The sequence below is a fragment of the Galeopterus variegatus genome, unplaced genomic scaffold (genome assembly GCF_000696425.1).
Source record: "Galeopterus variegatus unplaced genomic scaffold, G_variegatus-3.0.2 Scaffold2007, whole genome shotgun sequence".
NCBI classification, from domain to species: Eukaryota; Metazoa; Chordata; class Mammalia; order Dermoptera; family Cynocephalidae; genus Galeopterus; species Galeopterus variegatus.
The window spans coordinates 160,181-185,486 of record NW_007728118.1 but is presented as its reverse complement, the minus strand read 5'-3'; the positions used below and the strand labels follow the sequence as shown (position 1 = coordinate 185,486).

Sequence of the window (25,306 nt, the reverse complement as noted above, 5' to 3'; positions counted from 1 at the left end):
CAGCCAGTGAGCAAGAACCGGTCTGTATGTGGGATCCAAACCCTCGGCGGGAGCGCCGCCACACTCCCAAGCGGCGCACTGTAGCAGTGCGCCACCGGGCCGGCCCTTAATTATTATTTTTTTAAGGGATGAGTGAAATAGTTGAAATTTAGGTGATGATTGTTATTATTCTCAATTGTGGCACTCTACTCATCTATACATGAAGCTTTCTCTAATGTGAACTCTAGATGGGGCATTTTTTTCCATAAAGCTTCTCATTAGGAGAGGCCCTATGAGTTCTTAAAATACATTGGAAGTATTATAGTTTGCTTAGTTTTCTTCATGTTGGCTTACATGAAGAAATCAAGCATACATAAATCAAGCATCAAAAATATCTCAACATCAAACCAGGTTGCTTCTCAAAAAAAAAAATATATATATATATATACATACATATATCTCAATAATTCAAAGGGAAGTATCACAAGATCACGTTACTGAACAGAGCAGCTCCCAAAGTCATTAAGTCCTATTTGGAATAAAAATAAAGTTGTTTTTTTTTTCACTAACACATTCACAAAATTATCTTTGGTATTACTTTACTGAACAGGGTTTTAAGGAGTTTGTAATATTACCACCCCTCCCTTCCCTTCCCCTATGTTAAAAGTTTGTATTTATCCACACACACTTCTTTCTTCATACATATGTGCAGCAATATAAAAGACCCCAAACAATATGGCATATTATACCTTTTATTTTGTAATTTTTCTCACCAAACTTCTTTGAGGTCAATGGTTACAAATCAAATTCTTTTTAGTGGTGAGAAAATATTCCACTATATGAATGTACCACAATTTATTCAACCATTTACCTACTGATTAACATTTAGATTATTTCCAGTTTTTTTTACCCCAGTAGATATTTCAATAAATATATGTGTACAAACATTTTCGTGCATTGGTGCTTTTATTTTCATACAATAATTTCTCAAAAGTAAGCTTGTTCACTGAAAGGTATATGTATTCGATTTTAACACACACCCCGGTAACTCTGTAGCACTGGAGTGTGCCCATTTTCTTGCCTCACCAAAATGGATATTGTCACTGTCTTGACCTTATACCAATCTAATGAAAAATGGTATTACATTGGTACCTTTCTAATATTCCATTAATGAGCATGAGCATACGTTATAGAACATACGTTATGCTTGTTGACTTTTTCAATGTCCTGTTCTGTGAATGGGTTATTCACAGTTTAACCATTTAAAGTTCTCTTTGTGTACAGGGACATTGACATATTTCCCATCACTATACAAATATTTTTTCTAGTCAACTTTTTCTTTCAGCTTTGACTGTGGTCTCCTGCCATGTGACATTTAAATTTTTTGTTTAGAAAAATATGTCTGTCTGCATTTCCAATCTTTTTAAAAAGCTCATTTCTCATCCTAAGTTTGTATAAGGCTTTACGTTAAATGTGTATCTTTGTGCTGTGTTTCAATTGAGACCAATGTGAGAAATTTTTGCAACTTTTATTTTTTATATTTATCATCACAATACCGTTTTATTTTGGAAGTTTTGAGTTAAAATTGTTTATCAAGTTTTCCATGCCTTCAGTTTACTGACTCGATAGGTTCATACTTGCCATCATTGTGACTGTTATGCATACCACACCCTTCAGAAAGAAATCCTATTTTAAGATTTTTATCACTTAAGAGAGAAATTTAGCTCTTACAATGTTCTTGCAAACTTTTTTTGTTGTTGTTCTAAGATGTTGTTGTAGAGCAGTTGGGGTCGAAGGGGAGAGAGGAAGGGAAAGGGGGATAGGGTTGGAGAAGAAGGAAAGGGGGAGTCATGGTTGAAGCCCATGGCACCCCTACTCACTCTGGCAGAGGAGCCCAGGGGGCTCCCAGTGGTGGCTGGGCTGGATGTGGATGTCAGGTGGATGTGGCTGAGGCCATTGGCCTGCCCCCCAGTTCAGGAGCCTGGGGCATCACTGGGCTGGATGTGGATGGGTGGGGGGCATGGCTGAGGCCCTTGGTCCCCCCAACCCTGGCTTGGGAGCCTGGGGTGCTTCCAGCGGGGGCTCAGTGCTTATTGCTGTGCTGGATGAGGGCATTGGGGGCACCTGGCTGAGGGCCTTGGACCCTCCACCATGGCTTGGGAGCCTGGGGTGCTTCTAGTGGCAACCGGGTGGCTGTCACTGTTATACGCAGATGTTGGGGGGGCTGTGGCTGAGGCCCTTAGCGTCTGCTACCCCAGCTCAGGAGCCCAGGGGGCTTCCATCAGGGGCTTGGTCATTGCTGGGCTGGATGTGGATGTTGGGGGGGGGTATGGCTGAGGCTCTTGGCCCTCTCCCCACCCTGGGTGGGAGCCCAGGGAACTTCTCGTCTTTCTAGGTTTTATAAATGTTCTTTGGTGGTGTTAGACCTTTACTGGTTAATATCAAAATTTTGTCTCTGATCTGTGGTTTTTTTTTTTTTTTTAATTTTCAGTTTGTGTGACATAGGCTACCCCCCCCCCTTAAACTCTGCCCTGGAACTAATTTGTTGTCCTTTGCTTACTTCTAAAATGGGGGAACTTCCTGTGGGAACCAGCACTTGGGTTGAGCTAAATTGCTGCTTTGCTGCTAACTCTCTGGGGAAGGCTTTTTGTGCAGCTCAGGTTTTAACGGTTGACCTTGTAAGTACTTCTGGATCTTGTGAGGTCTGGTACACCTGGGTTGTGTGGAAACTCTGGTCTGCCCCTGAGTGTTTTCAGCAAACTGTATTCCCTGCACTTCTATATTCCTGACCAGTCTCCACTCAGTGATCCTGTGCTGACTGGGGAGCAGATCAGCTGTTCATGCTGTGCGCCAATGTTCCCCTTGTGGGCCCGTCTTCCCCACAGCCCACACACTCTTAAACACTTCCCATAGGATGGGCCATGTGCTGGTCCCTTGTGATGATGCACCGGCCTGAGTGGATCCTTTTTTTTAGTTGTCTGTGGCCCCTCGCTCCCATGGGAACCCTGTTAGTGGTCTAGCTGGCCTGGGGGACACCAAGGAACACCGAGGAACTTCATACAAAGGGCACAGCTGCGGCTTTTGCTAGCTCTTGCTCAGCGTTCTCCCCAGGGCCAGCCTTGAAGTGGCTGGAGCTCAAAATGGTCAGAACAGTCCTTTCTTTGATTGCAACTTCTCCCACCTTCACAAACTCCGTAGATCTCTCTTCCTCATCCCGTGAGCTCTAGCAGACCCAGCTTGGTAGTCATTGCTTTTAAATAGTTGTAAATTGGTTGATTGTGGGAGACGGTGATGTACCGCCCCAGGGCCAGCCTTGAAGTGGCTGGAGCTCAAAATGGTCAGAACAGTCCTTTCTTTGATTCCAACTTCTCCCACCTTCACAAACTCCGTAGATCTCTCTTCATCATCCCGTGAGCTCTAGCAGACCCAGCTTGGTAGTCATTGCTTTTTAATAGTTGTAAATTGGTTGATTGTGGGAGACGGTGATGTACCGTCTATTCTGCCATCTTGACCAGAAGTCTGCAACATTTTTTTTAGATAATTTTTGTTTTACAAATGAGGGCGGGCAAGGGGCAAAGAGAGGGCAAGAAAGGAGGATGGAGATGACTGTCCCATGGTTCTAGTGAAGAAAAATCCTATATTTCAGCAAATTGTGATTCTTATATCATCACAAAACCACATTCTCAGAAAACACACAATTTAAAAAACGTTATTTTGATGTATCCACTCCACTAATGTGGATAATGAAAATTTACATATGTATACATCATTTTATACTTAGATACACATTTGAAATATTTTTATTCCCAACTTTCCTGAATAATGTTTACCTATTAAAAAGATTGTAGAAAAGGAAGAACAGGGTATTTAGGAAAGTTATTCAATTCTCCCTACATTAACCAAATACAAATAGAGAAACTCTCCATTTGAAAAAATCACATAATTAAGTCAACTAAATTGGCACAAATATTACTTAAAACAATTGCATGCCAAAAAAATGTCACTGCATGATTGTTTATTTAAAATATTATGACTCTGGATGTAAATACATACGGCTTACATAATTTATCATTATTCATATAAACCCTCAAGTAAAATGCTTAATTGTTCATCTGTAGTGCCTTTTGCTCTAACAAGCACAATAGTAAATTTTCCATCTCACTGAAAGTGTTTAAAGCCTTTGAACCTTGATTTATGAAGAAATTACTGGAAAATAACTTAAGGTTAACTACATCAAACAATAGCATTGCGTGCAATGCTGTCATAGATTTCTCCATGGCAAAATAGTCACATATTGTTATTACACAATTTACAGGTACGGGTTATTATGTGCATATAAACTCTCTACATAATAACAGTGTTTTCACTGCAACTTGCTTAACACATTTAAAATTATGAAATACAATTTACAAAATCTTTAACAATATACTTTTAAGATAAAAGCATCCTGAGGATATTACAAAATTCATTTTACCAGCCCTTCATTTCCTTGCTTTATTTGACTCTTTAATTTCCAAGATAATAGTTGTCCATATTTTATTACATAAAAATTCTCGTATTTTATAGTTTCTATTAAACAAAATATATTTAAACTAAATAGTACATAGTTGTCCCATAAACACTCCCATCTGCCTCCAGTCTCATTGGTTAAAATTAAGTATTTATCAAGTTTTCCATAATTCTGAATCAGAAAAGTTATAGCACAAAACAGACAGAAATAGGATTAGCACATTTTAGAAGCATTGTGCATTTTTAATATTTTGGTCATATTTTATAATAAAATAATATGTTTTGGCAAAAATAATAAAATATAAGGTTTAGTTTATTTTCTATTAATGGTAGATCTGGAGAGCATTTTATATTTTAAATACTATCGATTTAATTTGACCGTTTTCATATTTGTTTCTAAAAACACTGTTATAAGGTTTTCAGAATTTTCAGACTAAAAGCACCTAAAAAATAAGATAAAATAAAATTTAAGTAAAATGTTTGTTTGATGCTCAAAAATTCTTTGCCAAATTTACAAACTTACTTTTAACTGTCTTATACATGCCAACACAGAATCTTTATTGCCTGCTAAGACTTATTTGACCCAGTGTAATCTTTAAAATAATCTTGGAAGTCTTAAAATTTATTTCAAAATTAGGATGGGATTTCAAAATCTTTTTAAAAATGAAAAAAAGTTGCAAGAAAAGCTATTATTCTGGTGGCAATAGTTGTTATGGCACAAAAAGACATGAAAAGACTTGTCGTTTTTGCTTATATATATATACAAACTAAGTTCAAGTAAGATGTGTAAGATATATACATATATCTTACACATATATATATATACACTCACATACATATGCACACATACAACTTAAGCTTCGGAGGGAAAACTGATGAAAACTTTACATAATGAGCCATTTGGCTTATTTAATCACTGAAGTCCCAATGACAGTTTTAATAAAGATATTATCTACTTGATTCTTACCCAAGTATCACCCTATCACTAATAGAAGAGTCTGAGATGTGTAAGTCTGATAAAGGAGTGAGCATGTGGTGAATTAAGTAATGAGAATTATGTACAATTACCTTTACATAAAGAGTATTTTTACTGTGAAAGAAATTCATGCAGACATATCTGCCGAAAAGTTTATCAACAAGAAAACAAAACTCCTTTAACACTATGACATATTCATTATAACACACGATAAATATGTATTATTACAGCATTACTTATATATTCCACATTAGGCAATATAATCTAATTCTGAATGACCTTGTTAATTTTTAAGGCATCAGTGCATCAAGGGCAAAGCTCCATAAAATAAATATGAAAACAAGAAAGCATTAGCTTATCTGTGGCATAGAGAGTGATCACTATACATTATATCTGTTTGTCACTTCCATGAAACAGGTGATAAATCATATACGTCTTATTGTGAAAATGTTACAGCATAAATTTTACATCATTTTTGAACACTTCATTTAAGGGGCTAAACTGATCCGGCAATATTCTCATTTTCATTGTTCCATCAGCTCCACAAGAGAAAATGTGATTTGCTGGCCCTGTCTCAATTTGCATCACTCCAGTTCCAATATTCCTAAAAATGGACTGCCGAGCATGTTCATTGATAAAAGTGTGGAGAAGACTAAAGGTAGAAAGACTCCAAATCTGAAAGACATTAAGAACAAAATAAAAATTGGGGTTGATGATTACCTTAAGAATCCAAATGAAAATTTTAGGGCTGCTTTCCTGTGCAGATAAGGAATTTCCAAAACAAAGACTGAGAAAAGTCTGTGTAGGCCTGAGATCATAACACCTTGATTCTGCATAGGAGGTTGCAATTCAATTGCTTTTATGTTATTAAATACTTAAAAATCCATTGATTAAGAGAGTAAGGTATTATTAACCCTATATTGGAGTTGAGAAAACTTAGATACAAAGAGGTTAAGTGTACACCACTACAAAAACTTGTAATAGGGACTACAAGTAAGGTTTCCTTTCTCTCAGCAGAGCTTTTGCTGTGTAGTTGTATAGAGTGTCCCCTCCCTATAATATCAAATACTCACCAGGGGATTGGAACACTTGAAAAGAGGGAAGTACCTGACATCGAGAGGCCCTCAGACCAGGCAAAGCCTTTATCTGTATTTTTAACTACAAGATAAAGTCAATTATCAAGGCTTCAGGATACTTAATTTACTAAAATTTTCTATTTCCAGCCCTTACTTATCAAAATAAATGTGTGTTTCTAAAGTAAATTATAAGCAACTTCAGTTATGTGAAGGACCTAAATGCTTTCAGGACATCCATTTTAGGTTTAGGAAAACCAATTTATTCCCTGATTTTATAGATCACTTTTTTGTTAAAAAACCTTTCTTTCTCTACTGAAAGAAATTCATTAATATATACTATCCTGGATATAAATTTGTTAAATTGTGGCTTCTGAATACATTCTATATTTTCAAATCTTTTTTTAATTAACCTCAGATTAAGTTAAACAATTAACCTCAGAATCAGAATACAAACTAAACAACTAATCTAAAAAAACCCCACAACCTATTCTAAACTGAAGGTAGTCCAAATAAGAAACTAGCTTCAAAGTGAAGGAAAAAATTCTGTTGGTATATGTACTTGATTTTAAGAAAAGCCTTTTTCAAAATTCTACAATTCTAGCTTTTCTGGCTGAGAATTACGAAAACAATTTACTGGTTCTATCAAAGAAGTCCATCTTATTGCACTAATATGCTCATTAGTGCTTAAGTTAATGAATTCTAAGAAACTAGACTCCTCAAGCATAGGGTTGCTGACCAGTAAAATAACATAGAAACCAGTCTAAACTGACTTACCCATTTCCAAATGGGGCCAGATGACCCTCCATCAAAATCACTAGATATGTGTTATAAAAATGCAGATTCCTGAGCCTTAGATTTATGAAGTACTTCTAGGGTGGGATCCAGAAATTTGTATTTTTAACAGCTGCTTAATGTTTTAAACAACCTCTCTAAGTTTTAAACACAATGGAGTTTGAAAAGGACTGCCACCTAAAGGGCTTATCCAGGTACATTGAGAATTCTTTATTTAGGCACTGAGTGACTGGAAACTGATGTTATTTATTTAAAAATGGGGAGCAATGTGGGATAAAAGGAAATGTCAGTATATTTCTCAGCACCTGAAGACTGAATTCAGTAAATTATAACTCTCAACATTAAGTCAAGACTGATTTTAATATCTAAAATATGTTTGCATCAATGAAAAATTTAGTTCTTTAGCATTAATTTTTAAAAAACAATTGATAAATAGAAAATTTTACTAAAATATGTTTGCATCAATGAAAAATTTAGTTCTTTAGCATTAATTTTTAAAAAACAATTAATAGAAAATTTTTAAGAAAATTTAAACATCTCATTCATCAAAAGATGTATTAAATAGCAATTAGTATTGTTGACTCTAAAAGAATTAATATTACTATTACAGGTATTTAAATGTATCAATATAATTAAAAATCTAAGGTGTCTGAAGATATCATAATTCATTTTGTAGATACTGTGGCATCAACTGTATTTACCTTTATATTGCCTTCAGCAGATCCTGTAACAAAGTACTCTTCAGTTGGATCTATAGCCACAGCTTTAACAGGAGAGTCATGGCTCTGGAAAAGCTGCTTCTGTTGTCTTTGAAGAAGGTCAAATACACAAGTAAAACCTTTTCTGCCACCTGATATTAGCAGCTGATGTTTTGGAGCATATGCTAAAACTGTGGCTCCACTATCATGGCAAGTAAAAGCTGAAAGTGAAAAGAAAAAAAAGGAAAAACTATTTAACAATTAAAGAAGCAAAGAAGCAGACTTCTGGCTTTTGGCCAACATTGTATAACGGACCAGATTTGCTCTCTTGGGAATTAAAAACAATTTAAAAAATCAAATGAAATACAGAAAACAATGATTTGAGGCACTAGATATGAGGCAATGAAGAAGAGTGATATCTGAGAAGTGTGAAACAAACTGGACGAGCCATACTACTATCCTAGCTTATTGCTTAGAGAGAATTTTCTGGCCATGTTAGTAAGTTCAGCTGGGTTCCATATCTGGCCATAGCAGAAAACCACATAATTCACAAGGTATTAGGTAGAGTACTCAGAAAGGTCTGCCTTGGTAGTGGGGCAAAATTAGCTCTACACCAAATACTGCCCTTCCCCTCCCCCCAATCCAACTGTTTCCAAGTAACTTAGCCTTGTCCCAGAACAAAGCTCAAGAATATTACAGAATACAAAAACAATCAGCACCTAATAAGTTAGAAGTCACAATGCCTAGCGTCTAATAAAAAATTATCAGGAATGCAAAGAAGCAGGAAGATATAAACCCATAAGGAGAAGGAAAACCCATCAATCAAAACTAACCCAGAAATGACATAAATGACAGAATTAGTAGATAAGAAAATTAAAAGTCATTATAACTGTACAGTATATGTTCAGAAGTGGATTAAAGACTGAGCAAGTTAAATAGAGACATGAAAGATCCAAGTCAAAATTATTGAGATTAAAAACTACAATGCTCAAGATAAAAAATAGCCTAGATGGGATTAATAGATTAAATGTTGTGAAAGAAAAGATCTGTGAACTTAAAGGCACAGCAAAATATCAGAAATATAGAAATACAATTAATATTGTTCTTTAAAAATGTCTAGCCCAATAAATTTTAGGAAAAAAAAATCTGTATACAGCTCAAAGAGAATATGGCATAATGAATGAGGATCTTGGAGTTAGACTGCCTGGGTTTAAATCCTAGCTGCTGTCTGGGTTTAACTCCTAGTTGCTTTCTGAGTTTAAATATGTATTTTAGGTGAATTATTTATGTAAGTCTCGGTTTCATCATTAGTAAAAGAGGAGGTAATATCTCCTACCTAATAGGTGATAGCCTAACAGGGTTGTGGGAGGATTAAATTAGTTAACATATGCAAAGCATGTACAGTACCTGGCATATACAAAATTTAGTTATTATTACTTTAAGAAACTAAATAAAACTAATTACAGAGATGGGATTTTCAAAGTTTACCAGCACTTTGAGACATAACTTTCCCACAGTAAAATGCACAAATTTTAAGTGTATACTTTGTTGAGCTCTGACAAATTGAAACATCTGTCAGATCAAGATCTACAATATTTTCATCATCCCAGAAGGTTCCCTCATGCTCTTTCATAGTTAATCCTTCTTCCCCACAAAGGCAATCACTATTTTGCCTTGAATCCACCTAATTTTGCCTGTTTTTGACCTTCATATAAATGAAATCTTATGGTATATATTCTTTTGTGTCTGTCTTCATTCTGTCAACGTGATATTAATCCATATTGTCCTATGTATCAGCAGGTCATGCTTTTTTACTGCTATTACATAAATATACCAGTTTCCTGTTGGACATCTATATTGTTCACAGCTTTAAATAAAGCTCCTAAGAACATTCCCGTATAAGTCTTCTTTGTAGACATGTGTTTTCATTTCTCTTGGGTATAAATGTAACAACGGTACAGCAGTGTAACAGTATGTACTGCTAGAGCATGTGTGTGTGACTTTATTAGAAACTGTCAAACAATTTGCCAAAGCGGTTGTACCATTCTATACTTCTATTAGCAATACATGAGGCATTCCAGTTTCAACAGTATGTACTGCTAGAGCATGTGTGTGTGACTTTATTAGAAACTGTCAAACAATTTGCCAAAACGGTTGTACCATTCTATACTTCTATTAGCAATACATGAGGCATTCCAGTTTCAACACTACAATTCTTGAGTCTAATTTGGCCATTTTGGTTTACACAGCAGTATCTTACAGCAAATTTAGTGTGCATTTCCCTGATGACTACATATGTTGAGCACCTTTTCATACACTTATTTGCCATTCGGACATTGAGAAGTGGGTAACTTTTAAGTCTTGAATATATCATTTCACTCGTGTATCATGGTGTTGTATCTAAAAAGTCATAACCAAATTCAAGTCACCTAGATTTTTTCCTATGTTTCCTTCCAGAAGTTTCAACATTTTGCATTTTACGTGTAGATCCTTGATTCATTTCGAGTTAATTTTTGTGAAAGGTGAGGTCTGTATCTAGGTTCCTTTTTTTTTAACATGTTGACATTCAATTGTTCTAGTAGTATTTGATGAAAAGACTATCCTTTCTCCATTGAATTGCCTCTGTGTCTTTATCAAAGATCAGTCTAGTACATAGATGTGGGTCTATAACTGAGCTATTCTGCTCCATGATCTATGTGTCTATTCTTAAGCCAATACCACAAAATCTTGATTACTGTAACTTTAAAATACTAAGTCTTAATATCAGATAGTGTGAGTCTTCCACGTTTGTTTTTCCTCAGTATTTCATTAGCTATTCTAAGTCCTTTCCACTTCCATATAAATTTTAGGATCAGTTTATTGATACCTAAAAAATAGCTTGCTGGGATTTTGGTTACTACTGTGTTGAATCTATAAACTTGGGAGGAACTGAAATTTCAATAACGTAAGTCTTCTAATCTGTGAACATGGAATATCTCTTCATCTATTTAGGTCATCTTCTTTCATCACTTCTGTAGTTTTCTGCAGAAAGTGATTCATATTCATATTCCTGTTCATATTGTTAGATTTATGCCTCAGTATTTAACTATTTTAGGTGCTAATGTAAACAGTAATGTTTCTTAAATTTCAAATTGCAATTGTTCATTGTTGGTACATAGAAAGCAAATGACTTTAGTACATAGAATTCATATTCTGTGACCTTGCTATACAGTCATGCATTCAACAATGGGGATATGTTCTAAGAAGTATGTTGTTAGGTGATTTTGTCATTGTGCAAACATCATAGAGTGTACTGACACAAACTTAGATGTTATAGCCTATTACACACATAGGCTATATGGTACAGTCACGATAATCTTATGGGACCACCATCATGTATGTGGTCCACTGTAGTGCATGACTTTACTCGTGCATTAGTTCCAGGAGTTTCTTTTGTAGATTCTTTGTGGATTTTCTACACAGATAATCATGTCATCTGTGAATAAAGAGTTTTATTTCCTCCCTTCCAATCTATATACCCTTTGTTTTCTTTTCCTCTGTTATTGCATTAGCTAGGACTCCCAATACAATGCTGAATAGAAGTGGTGAGAAGGAACATAATACCAGATAATATCTGATGTTCACAATGATGACCTGTGGCTATCAGATTCAAAGAAAAGACAAATGATTTTTATATTATCTATGTCCCACTGTTCCTCATCAAGGTATAGTTAAGAGTTAATTATGTATATTGCATCTTTTTGCTTTCAAACTGCCCTCAGGAGCAAAATAAACCTTGCAGGCTAATAAATATGTGTCATTAAAAACAAATGTCTTTAAAAATCATTTTTAGGGCCGGCCCGGTGGCGCACTCAGTAGAGTGCGGTGTACATACACAAATAGCAGAAGACACTGAATTTTCTTGAGCACAAAGAAAACTTATTTCTACTATATAGAAGTATATGTAAGGAACATGTAAGGAATTTCTATAAAAGATAGGCTTAAGACTCCATAGTCTCACAATCCTGTTTCTACTGCAAAGTGAGGCCTTACAGATTAATATAAAAGCTCAGCAACTTCAGTGGGCCTTGATCTCAGAACTCAGTTGCATGAGGGAAGCCAAAAGTAGGGTGGGGAGATGGGGAAAGGAGGAGACACTTTCTTGTAAACTTAGCTTTTGCAGGGGGGTGGCTGCCACTTACCAGCTATTGTTCAACTAACAAGTCTGAGTCTCTTGTTTTCTTTTTGTGAAACAGTGATTATATCTACCTAATAGGGCCATGATGAGGATTAAATATTTTAACTAAATAACATGGCCAGTAAATAACAGTTCCTTTTTTTGCCTCAAGTTTTCTTGATACATAGGGACTAATATGGAGAAACATTCATTCTACTAAAAACCAAATCCTTTTCTCCTACACTAAAGTCATAACATCATATTAAAAATATAAAAGGAATAAATTTTATTTTTAATGGTACCAGAATTTCCCTAGCTTTACAATTAGTACACTAAAAATGCTCCAAGTAAGAAACAAGTCTTTATAATAAAAATGTCTAAAGGCAAAATTATAAAAACATTCTTGAGACACAGGGACATAAAGCAAAAAAAAAAAAAGTTCAGCTATCCATACATACACATACTTCAATTCCACCTATTATCTCTTACCTATTGTCCGTTGAAAGACCAGCTGTAGCTATCAAAGAGGAGGAACTAACGAAGACAAAATCATTGGCTGTTTTGTTATGACACTGCCAAGTCTGGAATGGTTATAAACAATAAATGTTACTGCTGTCACTAAAAATTTCAAAATCAGCTAATGTATTATTTAAAAAGAGATCATGTAGTTTATGACTTTCCTAAAGCCTTTCAATCTTTTCCCCTTGAACTTTAGAAAAGTTACAATAGTAATACAGAGAACTTTCATACACCCTTTTCTCAGATTGAGCAATAATTTATATTTCGCAACATTTATTTTGCCTCCCCTCTTTCACAGCCATAGACACACACACACACACACACACACACACACACACACACACACACACACACACACACTTCCCGAGCTGTTTAAGTAGACTGCGTATGTTACAACCCTTTATGAGGGCTTTGCTTTTGTTCAACCAAAAGTTCAAAAAGATAACAAGCAGGTTAAACTGCAAATGTTTCCTTTAGTATAGTAAGTAAAAATTTTTGTCTTAGGAGAAGACAGAAACAAGGATTTTAGATTATCTTAGACTTAATTAACTTTGTTAAATTAATTGACATCATGTATTTTTCAGAAATATTTAAACTTTTAAATAATTGTTTAAATACATGAAGAAAAAATTTACTAATATTCACCCAAAATAGAAAATTTATTTCTCAATATTCCACCAAACAGTAACTTAAGAAATTATGAAAGGTTTAGTCAATTATAAAAGCTTCCAAGTTATGTTTTATTTAGATATTTCTCCTTAATAAAAAATAAATTTTTTAAGTATGCCAAAATCACCACATAAAATGTTTTTCATTTGAGCCTTTTTCCCATTTCCTGGAACACCACTGTAGCTAGGTTAGATGATGTGTCCTTAAAACAAACAAAATCTACATTCATCTCCAAAAAATTATGTACACTTTTAATCCAATTTACCTTTTCAAAGATTTAAAAAAAAGAAAAAGGAGTCCCTTAGAGAACATAAACCTGCACATCTAAATCTGTTGGTCTAATATGATAAAAAATTAACATTTGTCCATGGTACCCTAACTAACCTTCCCTTGCTTACCTGCTTTTACTTAGATCAGTACTGTATTCTAGCATTTAACCTTGGGCAAATTACCAGAATATTAACCTATATTCTTTATTTCTTCCTGATAAGTAATGCTTAGTCCTATAAAGGGCTTCATTGAAGAGTATATTAAATATAAATTCAGTGTGCTGTAAAGCAGTAGAAGGTTCATTAAGCTTGTATTAAGTCTGAATAGAGATGTATCAATATTTTGTTAAAAAAGATATGGACAAGAATATAATACTACCAGCTACAGGATGTCCTTTCTATTTTGTTAGTTCATAAAGGATAATTGCAGAAAAATAACCAGACGTATTGGTTTCTCAATTATTCTATTTAAGTGTGATGCCCACTGAAGCTTAGTGAGGTTAGAAAAGGGCTTCCAGTAATCTACAGGAAGCACGGGTCTCTGGAGGTACCAAGTTGGTTCAATACAGGTTAAATTCCAGATTACCAGAGATTAAGGATTTTGATGCTTCACAGAGTAGTTTTCACTTAATACAAAAACAGGAGCTTGCAGTAAAGTGATAGAGTAGATAGGACTAGATAGATCTTATTAATTGGCTTTAATATTTCTCACCTCAAATACATATTCTTGGTTTATTTAAATTAAAAATTCAAACTTTATTTAAAGGTAGGAATTCTTGGCTTACCAGGTATGGTTTAGGCATGCTTCCAGTAACTGGACAACATTTCCAGTTTGTTTGATACAAACTTAAATATCCATCAGCATCAACTATTCCAAACTTAGAGAAAAAGAATAATTAAAAGTGTTTAGTATAAATACAAAAGCACATATTTATCCTTATCATCACCACAACATCCATATTTTGACTCTTAAACATTTGACTGATATGAAGTTTGACTTTTTTCTTAACCTATGTATAGATCCAGTTCAGAAAAACATCTAGCTATTGTTTAAAAAAATTCCAGGGTTGACATAAAGGAAACTAACATCTGGTATCCATTTTATTACACTAACCTACAGAATACTGGATTAACACATTAAGCTATATGACAAGGCTTGATCATATATGAGGATACTTCAAAAAGTTTGGGAAAAAAGAATTGAAAGATAATACAAATATCTTCACGAAGTACCCTTGTATAAGACAGAAAACTTTGTTCATTTTGAAAAAGACAAGATAAGGACTTCCAGAAACATAAAATAAGAAAAACATATACACAAGAGTAGAAAGTAAAATGAAATAAGAATTATCATAAAAGAATCCCACTGTAGGAACTCAGGGCAACTTTGATTGGTAAGACAGCAAGATAATCCAATAAGAGAGTATGTGATACAAAGATGGCTAAAATTTTTTTTTTCCTTTTTGTCTTTTTTACTGACCGGTAACGGGATCGCAACCCTCGGTGTCACGCCCGTACCGGGGACCGGCAACGGAATTGAAACCCTCGGTGTTGCGCCCGCACCACGCTCAGCCAGTGAGCGGGAACCGGTCTCCACATGGGATCCGAACCCTCGGCGGGAGCGCCGCCACGCTCCCAAGCGGCGCACTCTCCAGTGCGTCACCGGGCCGGCCCATCTAAAATTTTTTTCATTAAATTATAAAATGATGCATGCTTACATAAAGTATATAAAACAAGGGCGGGAGCGCCGCCACGCTCCCAAGCGGCGCACTCTCCAGTGCGCCACCAGGCCGGCCCATCTAAAATTTTTTTCATTAAATTATAAAATGATGCATGCTTACATAAAGTATATAAAACAAATATCTAGTGACTCCTTCCCTCCCCTGCCTCCAGGTCTAACAACTATTAACAATGTGATGTGTTTCCTTCCAGATTTGTTTCTATGAATATTCAAACACACATACAGCATTTTTAAAAAATTAGGACCATAATATATACTCTGACAATTACATTTTTGATTTATTATAATCATCTTTCCACATCAATACCTATAAATCTAGTTCATTTTTGTGCTGTGTAGAAATCACACTGTATAGTTAGAAGTATTATAATTTAAAATTTTCCCCTTATAGACAGGTTTCAATTTTCCCTATTATAAAAAATCCTGCTTTGAACATTCTTATACATACACCCTTGCATAATTATATAGCATAGATATCTAGAAAGGGGAAAGCTTTGTCAAAAACCATCATTTAAAATTGACAGATAAGCCAAAATTAAATTCAAAGCGGTAATATAAATTTACATACCCATTTTTCTTACACAATAATCAACATTGCAATACTACAAGTTGAGCATCCCTAATCCAAAAATCTGAAAACCAAAGTGCTCCAAATTCTGAAACTTTTAGAGTGTTAACATGACACTCAAAGGAAATGCTTGCTGGAGCATTTCAGATTTCAGATTAGGGATGCTTAACTGGTATTTTTTATTTGAATAAAAAATAATCCAACCTGTATTAATATTTTATACAGTGGGAAAAAGTCTCATTTTAATTTGTATTTCTTCAATTATTAGTGAGGGTTATTGGCTATGCATAGTTTTCTCTGCAAATTGATTTCAAGTCCTTGTCTACTTCTCTATTATTTGTCTTTTTAAAAATGTGATTGAGGGCTGACTGGTTAGCTTAGTTTGTATGGGTAGGGTTTGGAAAGTGAAGGGTTTGGATCTCAGTACCAACCAGCTGCCAAAAAAATAAAAATAAAATAAAAATAAATTAAAATTTTAGGGCTGGCCAGTTAGCGTATTTGGTTAAAGCATGGTGTTGTAACACCAAGGTTAAGGGTTCAGATCCCCTTACTGGCCAGCTGCCAAAAAAAATAAACAAATAAATAAATAAATAATTTATTTTAAAATGTGGCTAAAATAAATTAAAATTTTAATTTATTTTAAAATAATTTATTTTAAAACAGGGCTAATATTAGGAATATTAACCTATTGTTTCTATATTTGTTACAGATATTTTTCCACGGTCTATTCCTTTTTCTAATTTATCCTATGTTTTCTGGAGTGGATCTAACTATGTTCTTCAGAAAGGGCATATACATAGAATGTGTTAAATCTCTGCATACCTAAAAATGTGTTTATTTTGCCATCAAATTTGAATGATGGTTTGAATGGACATCAACTCTGCTCCCATTCCTTGTCCATCAGAATTCTGTGGATATTGCTGTATTCTCTACTTGTAAACTATTTCTGATTAGGCCAATCTTGTTAATTTGGGGGAAGAGGGAGCTGTAAATAACCATTTTCACCCCCATTCCTTCCTGAAAGCTTATAGGAGTCTCTCTTTACCCTTGAATTAAAAAAAACCAAAAAACAAATAATCAAGATGTGTGCAGGTATCTGTTGTTTCTCAATATTCCTGTCTAGTACTTGGTAGTTCCTTCTTCTTACAAAATTCTATTCTTTGCTTTGGGGAAATATTTATCATTCCTTTGAATAATGCTTTTATCCATCATTCGTTCTTCTTCTGAAATATTTCCTGAGTTATTTTCATCATGAGATAATTTCTTTTTTGGCGGGTAGCTGGCTGGTATGGGATCCTAACCCTTGACCTTGGTGTTATCAGCACCATACTCTCCCAAGTGAACTAACCAGCCAGCCTGGATAATTTCTTAATTTGTGCTTCCTAAGCACAAATTTAATTTTCAACTATTTCCATTCTGCTATTCAGTCCTTCCAATGGGTGGTTTCCCCACTGACCCCAATTTTGGGGAGTATGTTTTTAATTTCCAAGAACTCTTTCCTGTTCTCCTACTGTTCTTGCTTCATACCAGCCTGCTCTTTTTTTATGAATGTAGTATCTTCCTGAATCTCTCTGAGGAATTGTTCTTCACGTCACTTATTCCGCTTAATGCCCCTTTTCAGGCTCTTAGTTCTTCTGAAATTTTCACTGACTTCTGGCAGTCCATTTCTATTCATATTTGACAATGAAATTGATCAGCATTATTGTGATATGGTGTGGGTTATCTCTTCCATTTACCCCAGCAGGCTTCCCTACTAAGGGAGATAGCATGTTTAGGTGTTATGCTACTGGACTCTATCATGGCTAAGGTGAATGAAAAGTAAAGTCAGTTGCCTACCAAAGATATTTGGGCAGGCAATGAAGAATAATTTGTTGTGCCATAAAATAGCCTGTGTGGAAGGCTGTAGCGAGTGAGTGAGAAAGCTGAAAAATAAGTCAGAAGGTCCTGAATATCATGTTAAGGTATTTGGCATGAGGAGTCTTGAAGGATTCTTGAAAAAAAACGATATGATCTCATGATATTGTAGTTATGTAACTATGTTGTTTATTATATAACTTTGTTGGCAAGATGATATACTAGAGAGATAAGGGCTGAGGTACAGAAACTAGTTAGCAATATAATATTGACAAGCAAAGTAGAAAAACATATACACATAAAGGACACTGACAGGGAATACAACTGAAAGTACAGTAGAATTATAAAAGCTTTTGCACTAAATATCCTTAATTTCCCATTAAGGAGAAAGGAATGTTGTTAACTGGTATTAAGAAATGAGTTCTCAAAATTTTGATTCATGACTACATGAAACTACATTAACTTTTGTGAAATGGAAATGCCATCTGGCAAACATGGTAAACAAAAAAGTTGCAGCATACAATGACAGGAGTCACATGTGAGGAGGGTTAAAGGTTGGAGATTGAGTGGAAAGGAAAGGCAAGATGTACCATACCTAGCAAAGCATGGACCTGAAGACAAAGAACAGATTTATTTACCCTTTAATCATTATTTAATGTGCTAGTCAGATAGTAGGGGCAGAGAGAGGCAGTTTGAGGAAAGTAGGATTATGGGAAGTGAAGACAGTAAAGGATGTTCTAGAGAAGGATTGGCAAACTTTTTCTTACATGCCCATATAATAAATATTTTAGTCTTGCCAGACGTAAGGTCTTTGTACTCCTGAACTTTGCTGTTATAGTGAGAAATAGCCAGAGAAAATAAATAGTGAATGGAGTAACTGTGGTCCAATAAAACAGTATTTATGCATTTCTAACAAGCTTCCAGATGTTACTTGCTGCTTAGTGCTGGATCATACTTAGAGTAGGTTCCAGAGGATAAAGCAAGTGTGAGCATTTACTAATCAAAAATGCACAATATAAGGTGGATCTATAATCATTTGGTCCTTAAGAACCATTTAAATAAATTTTAATAGACATATATAGAACATACTTCCAAGAAAAACCAAATGAATTTAAGTATTCTTTGGGAGGAATTTTTAAAAAATTCATATAGATTAATATTTTATTATTAGCCCACTGAGCTGTTCTCTCCAGAAACCCAAACTAGTAATGTTTATAAACCACCAACACAATCAAGCCTTTTTACCATTTACATTTTTATACACTACCTTATTTCCCTGATAGTTAAATCTCATTCTTGTAACTCTTGAATTGCCACCAGATCGAAAACAGGTTATTTGTTGAGAATGGCCCCATTCAAACATTCTGACACTTCCATCTTGAGCTCCTGTCAGATCTGCATAGTAAGAGGCAAACACTGCAAATTTATTTCAAGAATCTTTGGGAACATTTATTTCTTAATCCAACGTGGAAATCTTTATGGAAAAAACCTCTATGAAATGAATCACAGTCAATTTATATGAATTTACCTTTGTATGAAATTTCATTTGAATACTCTTCATCATAAAAAAAGATATGACGTACTTTCATTTGACTAAGAACATATCCTCAAACAACAGAAGCATTTAAATCAGATCTCTATAAATGATGTTTTCCTTTAAAATTATCTCAATAATGTTTAAAGAACCTTTAATAAATAATTTTTATGATAACCACTTACTATAACATAACAGATTCTGGGGATTGTTAAAGAGTCCATTCTTATACTATTAATGCTTAAATCTATACGTTTTTCTCTGAAAAAAAAAAAGTGAGATTACAGAAGATTTTTGAATGCTATGCTAAAGAAAAAAATTATTCCTAAAAGTTATCCTGATTGACCTGACATCTCAAATGTATGTTATCTGTTGCACTGAGGAATATTAGCAAGCTAAATGATTACTAATTCTTCACTTTACCATTTACTATTTGTGCGATACTAAGAAACTTACTCTCTCAGACTATTTCCTTCCTGTAAAAGAATAATGATATCTAAATCACTAGACAGTTGTGAGAAGTAAATGAGATCATTTTTTTATATAAAGCACTCAGAAATATGCCAAACATATAGCACTCAATTTATATTAAGTATAATTATCAGTATTTATGTGGGATGATAGTAATGAGAAATTATATTAATGTATACAAAACATCTAGCACATTGCTAGTCAAGTTTCCCTCATTCTTTACCAAGTATTTAAAGTAAATGAACTTCAATTGTTTTGAAATACTTTACCACTAGGCAGAGGTGGAAGGCTGGGTAGAATTTTTTGAGACAGGGAATGTTAACTCTTTCCTCTTTTCCCCCAATATCCTTGCTTAGCTTAATCAGAAAAATAAATTGGGCTAGCTATGTTTAGAAACCACTCAAATTTTTCTAATATTTATGGTGTTTAAAAAAACTAATTAGGAGGCCACTAGGCCAAGATGACTCCAGTGCCTTGGGTTCCTATATGAGCAAATCAAAACCGAACTGAATGTAAACAGAAAAAACTTAAGCTTAAGCAATCTAATTTCTAAGAAACTGCCAACTAACCTCTAACTAAAAACTTTCCACTTTAACCAATCAGATATTCTCTTTGCCTTACTTCCTCAAACACCTTTATAAAAGTTTTCCCTCTCGCCACTTCAGTGAAGTCCTGAATTGCTTGTGATCTCTTGCCGCCCATTTCATGAGTTTGAGCTGAGAGCTGAAATAAACTCATTAAAATTTTAATGTGCCTAAGTTTATCTTTAAAAGTTTTGATGTCAGAAGAGGGACCTGAAGGAGACTCCCTGATGATGACCCACAGGAGCAGCAAGTAACCAGGCACAGGTACCCTGCTCAGCCCCTTGTGCTCACATCATCTTGCTGCACATTTGGTGGTCACCTCTGGGAGGTCCCTCTCAGATATGCGCTCTGCAACTTGTGTCCTGAGCTCTCTGACTTCCAGACAAGGTCTGGAAGTCGGACTGGCTCTGACATAAACTGGACTGGGTCCAGTAGGAGGCCTCAGGCAGATAAGGTTTGGGGAAGACAGGTAATTATGGGTCCATATAAATTCAAAGAGTCCAGAATTCTCCATCTAGAACCACAGATAATTTCATGCATAAACATTATGAACCCAGAACCTGCGCTTTGCTAGAGAAATGGATAAATCTTACCAGAGACAATTAGAATTAGGAGTCTACAATAAGGAAGTTTAAACTTAAAGAAAATCACCCATCTATGGCGTATATTTGAAGAAAAGGCATCTCTAATGCCTCAGAAACAATGCATTTTTTAACTGGTATACAGAAGCTACTAAAAGACTAAATGAATCAGATATTGCCTCTCTAGAAGACTACTTACAAAAGAAGTGAGAAACCTTAAGTTTCCCCCCTGTCCCCCACAAACACTAGTAAAAAGTTTTGGCAATCTGGGTGAATAGCATTGTTCCTTCAGCCAGAAACACAGTTCAGATCCAGATACTCTTTCTATATAACTAGTGAGTTTGGTATTATTGTACCTGGCACATGGCTAAAATTTTAGAATGAAAGCTATAGCATATGCTTCTGTATGTTTATGTGTGTATGTATTTTATATATGTGTGGCATTTTTCTACCTCCAGATGGTATTGCCAAAATTAATTTGTAAAAGAGCTCTAATAACTGGTTTAAAGAAAAATATAAATTAAGTGTTCTTTAAACTCTTACAAAGATAGGTACTAACCCAAATGTTTTTTGAGTACACATGACCCAAGATGATCTTTGGTAAATAAAAGCTAATTTAGGTTTGCTGGTTTAATTAGAGCAGGCATATTTAATGGGTTGTCAGCATTAAATATAATGCAACACACAACTTTTATTTTATTTTACCTGGGTTTACTAGTCAAATAAGCTCATGTTATCTCTGTTACATAATCTGGCAGCAAAAAAAAAAAAAAACCCCACAAAAACAAACAAACAAAAAACTTGATAATGGCTAGCCTTGTTTGGTGTTATATCTACTTAAAAATAGCTTTCCAAATCCCTTTAGCAACTTATATATACCCTTACAGTCTGTTAAATTAAATAATGTATAGTAATTGAATATCTAGACCATTTCCAAATAAGATAAAATATTGAAACATTAATTGCTGAACATAAGCTTATCTACTTTTGGCTTCTTATTACAGAAGAACTAAAGATATTTAAGTCTGTTAGTAAACATGCCTGTGCCACATTAAAAACCTGTACTAGGAGCAAGAACATGCTTCCATAAATTATGAAAATGTATATTGATAGATTTGCCAGTCTATATAGTGCTGCTGTGACAGTGCACAATTGCTTATTTCCTAGTTTTCACTAATAATTAAAATTATTAAGAGTGGAGAATTCTAATTAATATATGTAATTAAAACTTCTAAAAATAATAAAAACAATAATGCATGTGAGGAAAATAAGACATGTTTTTAGTAAGTGAAGCTATGAGGTATGAAGGATGTGTTTTTGTTAAGGGAAAAAGATTAATTTCCCACATCAGGAAAATTAAAGAATTGTTCCACAATGAGAAAGAGAAAAGTCTAGGACAAAATCTGAATGAATATAAGAAAGTTGTAGAAGGTTTGTGGAAGAGGAGTTTTGAAAAGGAATTTTACATATTGTCAAGCTGGCTAAGATTTGAATGGATTTATATATGAGGGGTCTTCAAAAAGTTCATGGAAAGATTCATATTATCCTTTAATTCTATTTTTCCATGTACTTTTTGAAGTACACTTGCATAAGTTATTAAAAGAATGCTGAGTCTTAAGATCAAAAGTACATTGGTACAAAGTTTTCTTGCAGCATTCATTTACTGCTGATAAAAGATTGTGGAAGGATTTTCTTTACCTTTTAAGTAATCTGACTAGGAAACCAAGATTTTGTGTTATATCAAGATAATTTCCCATGCTTTATGCTGTCTTTATCAGGTCATCGACCTTAAAACAATTGCGTCTTCTCAATATTAAAAAAGCTAAGGTTTTGGGGACAACTATATAACTTACTGTATTTGCCTTTGAAATCTTTATCAATCTGGTTAAACAAATAAGTATTATTTCACAGTATAACCTATGATCTTATTTTAGTCAAGTATTTTAAATTGTTTGATATCTTTGACAAACTTTCCAAAATAAAATCCTAAATTCTTTTTGACTTGAACTAATTTAGGGAGTTTTCAGAGGGTCCCTGGGATATCGCAAAAGAATTTGTTCTCTTTCCCTATAAAAAGAGATGTTAGACTAATTAGGGGTATTTGATATGTTAAATTGCATGGGAAGCATTGTCAAATAAAGGTGTGTATAATATTTTAAAATTATATTTGTATTGGTATATATTATTAAAATATATTCTAATAACAGAATGTGTTCCAGAAAGTGTAAGAAATTTCTAGAAATCTGATATGTCCTGGTATAATTTTATCAACCATACTTTCAGTTATGTAAAACACTGTATGTCACAGAAATAATCAAATTTCCTTGTCAATTGGGTCATTATGGTAATAAATTCTCATCAGATCTTTAACCATGGCCGTGTTAACTCTTTTATCATTGACAGATAATTGTTTTACTCTGATGCTTTCCTGAAAGCTTTTGCAAGCAATTATAACCCTAAAGTGTTCTGTCTTGAAGGAAATTCAGGAAAAGACTCTGAAAGATACAGATTTCTGATAACTTTAATACCATTTGAATGGTAAAAAATTTCAGAACGCTAATGAAAATATCTTATGAATTAATGAAATTGCTAACCAAGATGAAGAACAAGAAATACATGGGACTGAATGACCTGATGAAGAATTATTATGACTTTTTTAATGATTTTTTTTTTGTTTAAAACATTGCTAGTTTTTTAATGTTTTATTTTCCATATTTAAGGAAGCCTTTTTCTTTTCTTTTCTTTTTTTTTTTTTGTCTTTTTGTCTTTTTTTGTGACCGGCAACGGATTGCAACCCTCAGTGTTGCGCCCGTACCGGACCGGGACCGGCAACAGGATCGCAACCCTCGGTGCTGCCCCCGCTCCTCGCTCAGCCAGTGAGCAGCCGGTCTGCATGTGGGATCCGAACCCTCGGCGGGAGAGCCGTCGCACCGCTCCTCGCTCAGCCAGTGAGCAGCCGGTCTGCATGTGGGATCCGAACCCTCGGTGGGAGAGCCGTCGCGCTTCCCAAGCGGCGCACTGTAGCAGTGCACCACCAGGCCGGCCCAAGGAAGCCTTTTTCTTTTCTCTTAAGCTACCTATACCTTACAGAAATTTCATAAAGTATATCTTTGTGAACAGAGATGAAAGAATTACCTTTTCTCCCTACCTAATTTAACCAGAATTCAGAAGCTATTAATGAGTATTCTTATTTTCATGACAATATAGTTATTTGCATATATTCAAGAAGAATCTGTGGTCCTTGTAACAGGACATAACTGGAAACATTGGTTATATTACCACAGCTTTGACTGGAGTATCATATTTGAGAATGTGCATAAAATCATATATAACCAGATAGGAACTAACAGTTCCTTTAAGGAACTAAGGGTTGAATTTATGAAGCCAATAAAGCACTTTGAAAATAAAACAAAAAACTGGCCTTGTATTGTACAGACACACTCATAGTTCCTTACATGGTTGCCTTACAGATAAGTAATGACTATCACTTGCTGGCAGGCCCAGGAATCCCAGGATATTTTGAAGTCCCGAGAAGAAAGGAATTCCCCCAAATCTATCAGATTGCACTTGGAGTCAGATGACAAGTCCTTGGCTTGGCTTCCTAGCCTTAAGAGGTTTTTAAAAGTCTAACCTGATATTCCTTATTAATGTTCCAGCAAAGCAGACTTCTAAAAAGCCTATATGATAATCACTATTCTTGCTGCATTTATGTAAACGATTGGGCCAAAGCAAGAACTTTCAGCCCCACCAACCTCCAGAAAAGGGTAGAGGAGAGGGCCAGGGATTAAACTCTATAAAAACTCTTGAACAAGTGGATTTGATGAGCTTCGTGGTTGATGAGTGCATCCATGTGCTGGGAAGGTGGTGCATACTAACTCCAGGGGAACAGAAGCACCTGTGCTCAGGCTCCTTCCAGATCTCATAGCCCTTCGTCCTATGTATCTCTTCATCAGTATCCTTTATAATATCCTTTAAAATAAAGTCATAAATGGAAGTAAAGTGTTTCCTGAGTTCTGTGAATGATTCCAGCAAATTAATCAAACTCGAGGAGGTGGTTGTGGGAAACCCAAATTTCTAGCTGGTTGGTCAGAAGTACAGATGACAAGCTACTACTACTGCAAGTAAAGTGTTTCCTGAGTTCTGTGAATGATTCCAGCAAATTAATCAAACTCGAGGAGGTGATTGTGGGAAACCCAAATTTCTAGCTGGTTGGTCAGAAGTACAGATGACAAGCTACTACTACTGCATGGCACCAGAAGTGAGGGGCATACTTGTGGGACTGAGCCTTTAATCTGTGGGATCTGATTCTACCTCCAGGAGACAGTATCTT

At 34.8% G+C, this 25,306-nt stretch overlaps 1 protein-coding gene across 1 annotated transcript in view; it reads right to left on the bottom strand.

Moving 5' to 3' along the window:
- Positions 1 to 5,557: 5,557 nt before the first annotated feature.
- Positions 5,558 to 25,306, bottom strand: part of DMXL1 (Dmx-like 1) — a 151,266-nt gene continuing 131,517 nt past the window's right edge. The window contains exons 40-45 of the mRNA XM_008580049.1: positions 19,074 to 19,201; positions 14,429 to 14,521; positions 12,676 to 12,767; positions 9,185 to 9,282; positions 8,034 to 8,251; positions 5,558 to 6,139 (exon numbers count right to left, since the gene is read on the bottom strand). Coding sequence (XP_008578271.1) covers positions 5,915 to 6,139; positions 8,034 to 8,251; positions 9,185 to 9,282; positions 12,676 to 12,767; positions 14,429 to 14,521; positions 19,074 to 19,201 — 854 coding nt within the window. The 3' untranslated portion in view covers positions 5,558 to 5,914. The remainder of the gene's footprint in view (positions 6,140 to 8,033; positions 8,252 to 9,184; positions 9,283 to 12,675; positions 12,768 to 14,428; positions 14,522 to 19,073; positions 19,202 to 25,306) is intronic.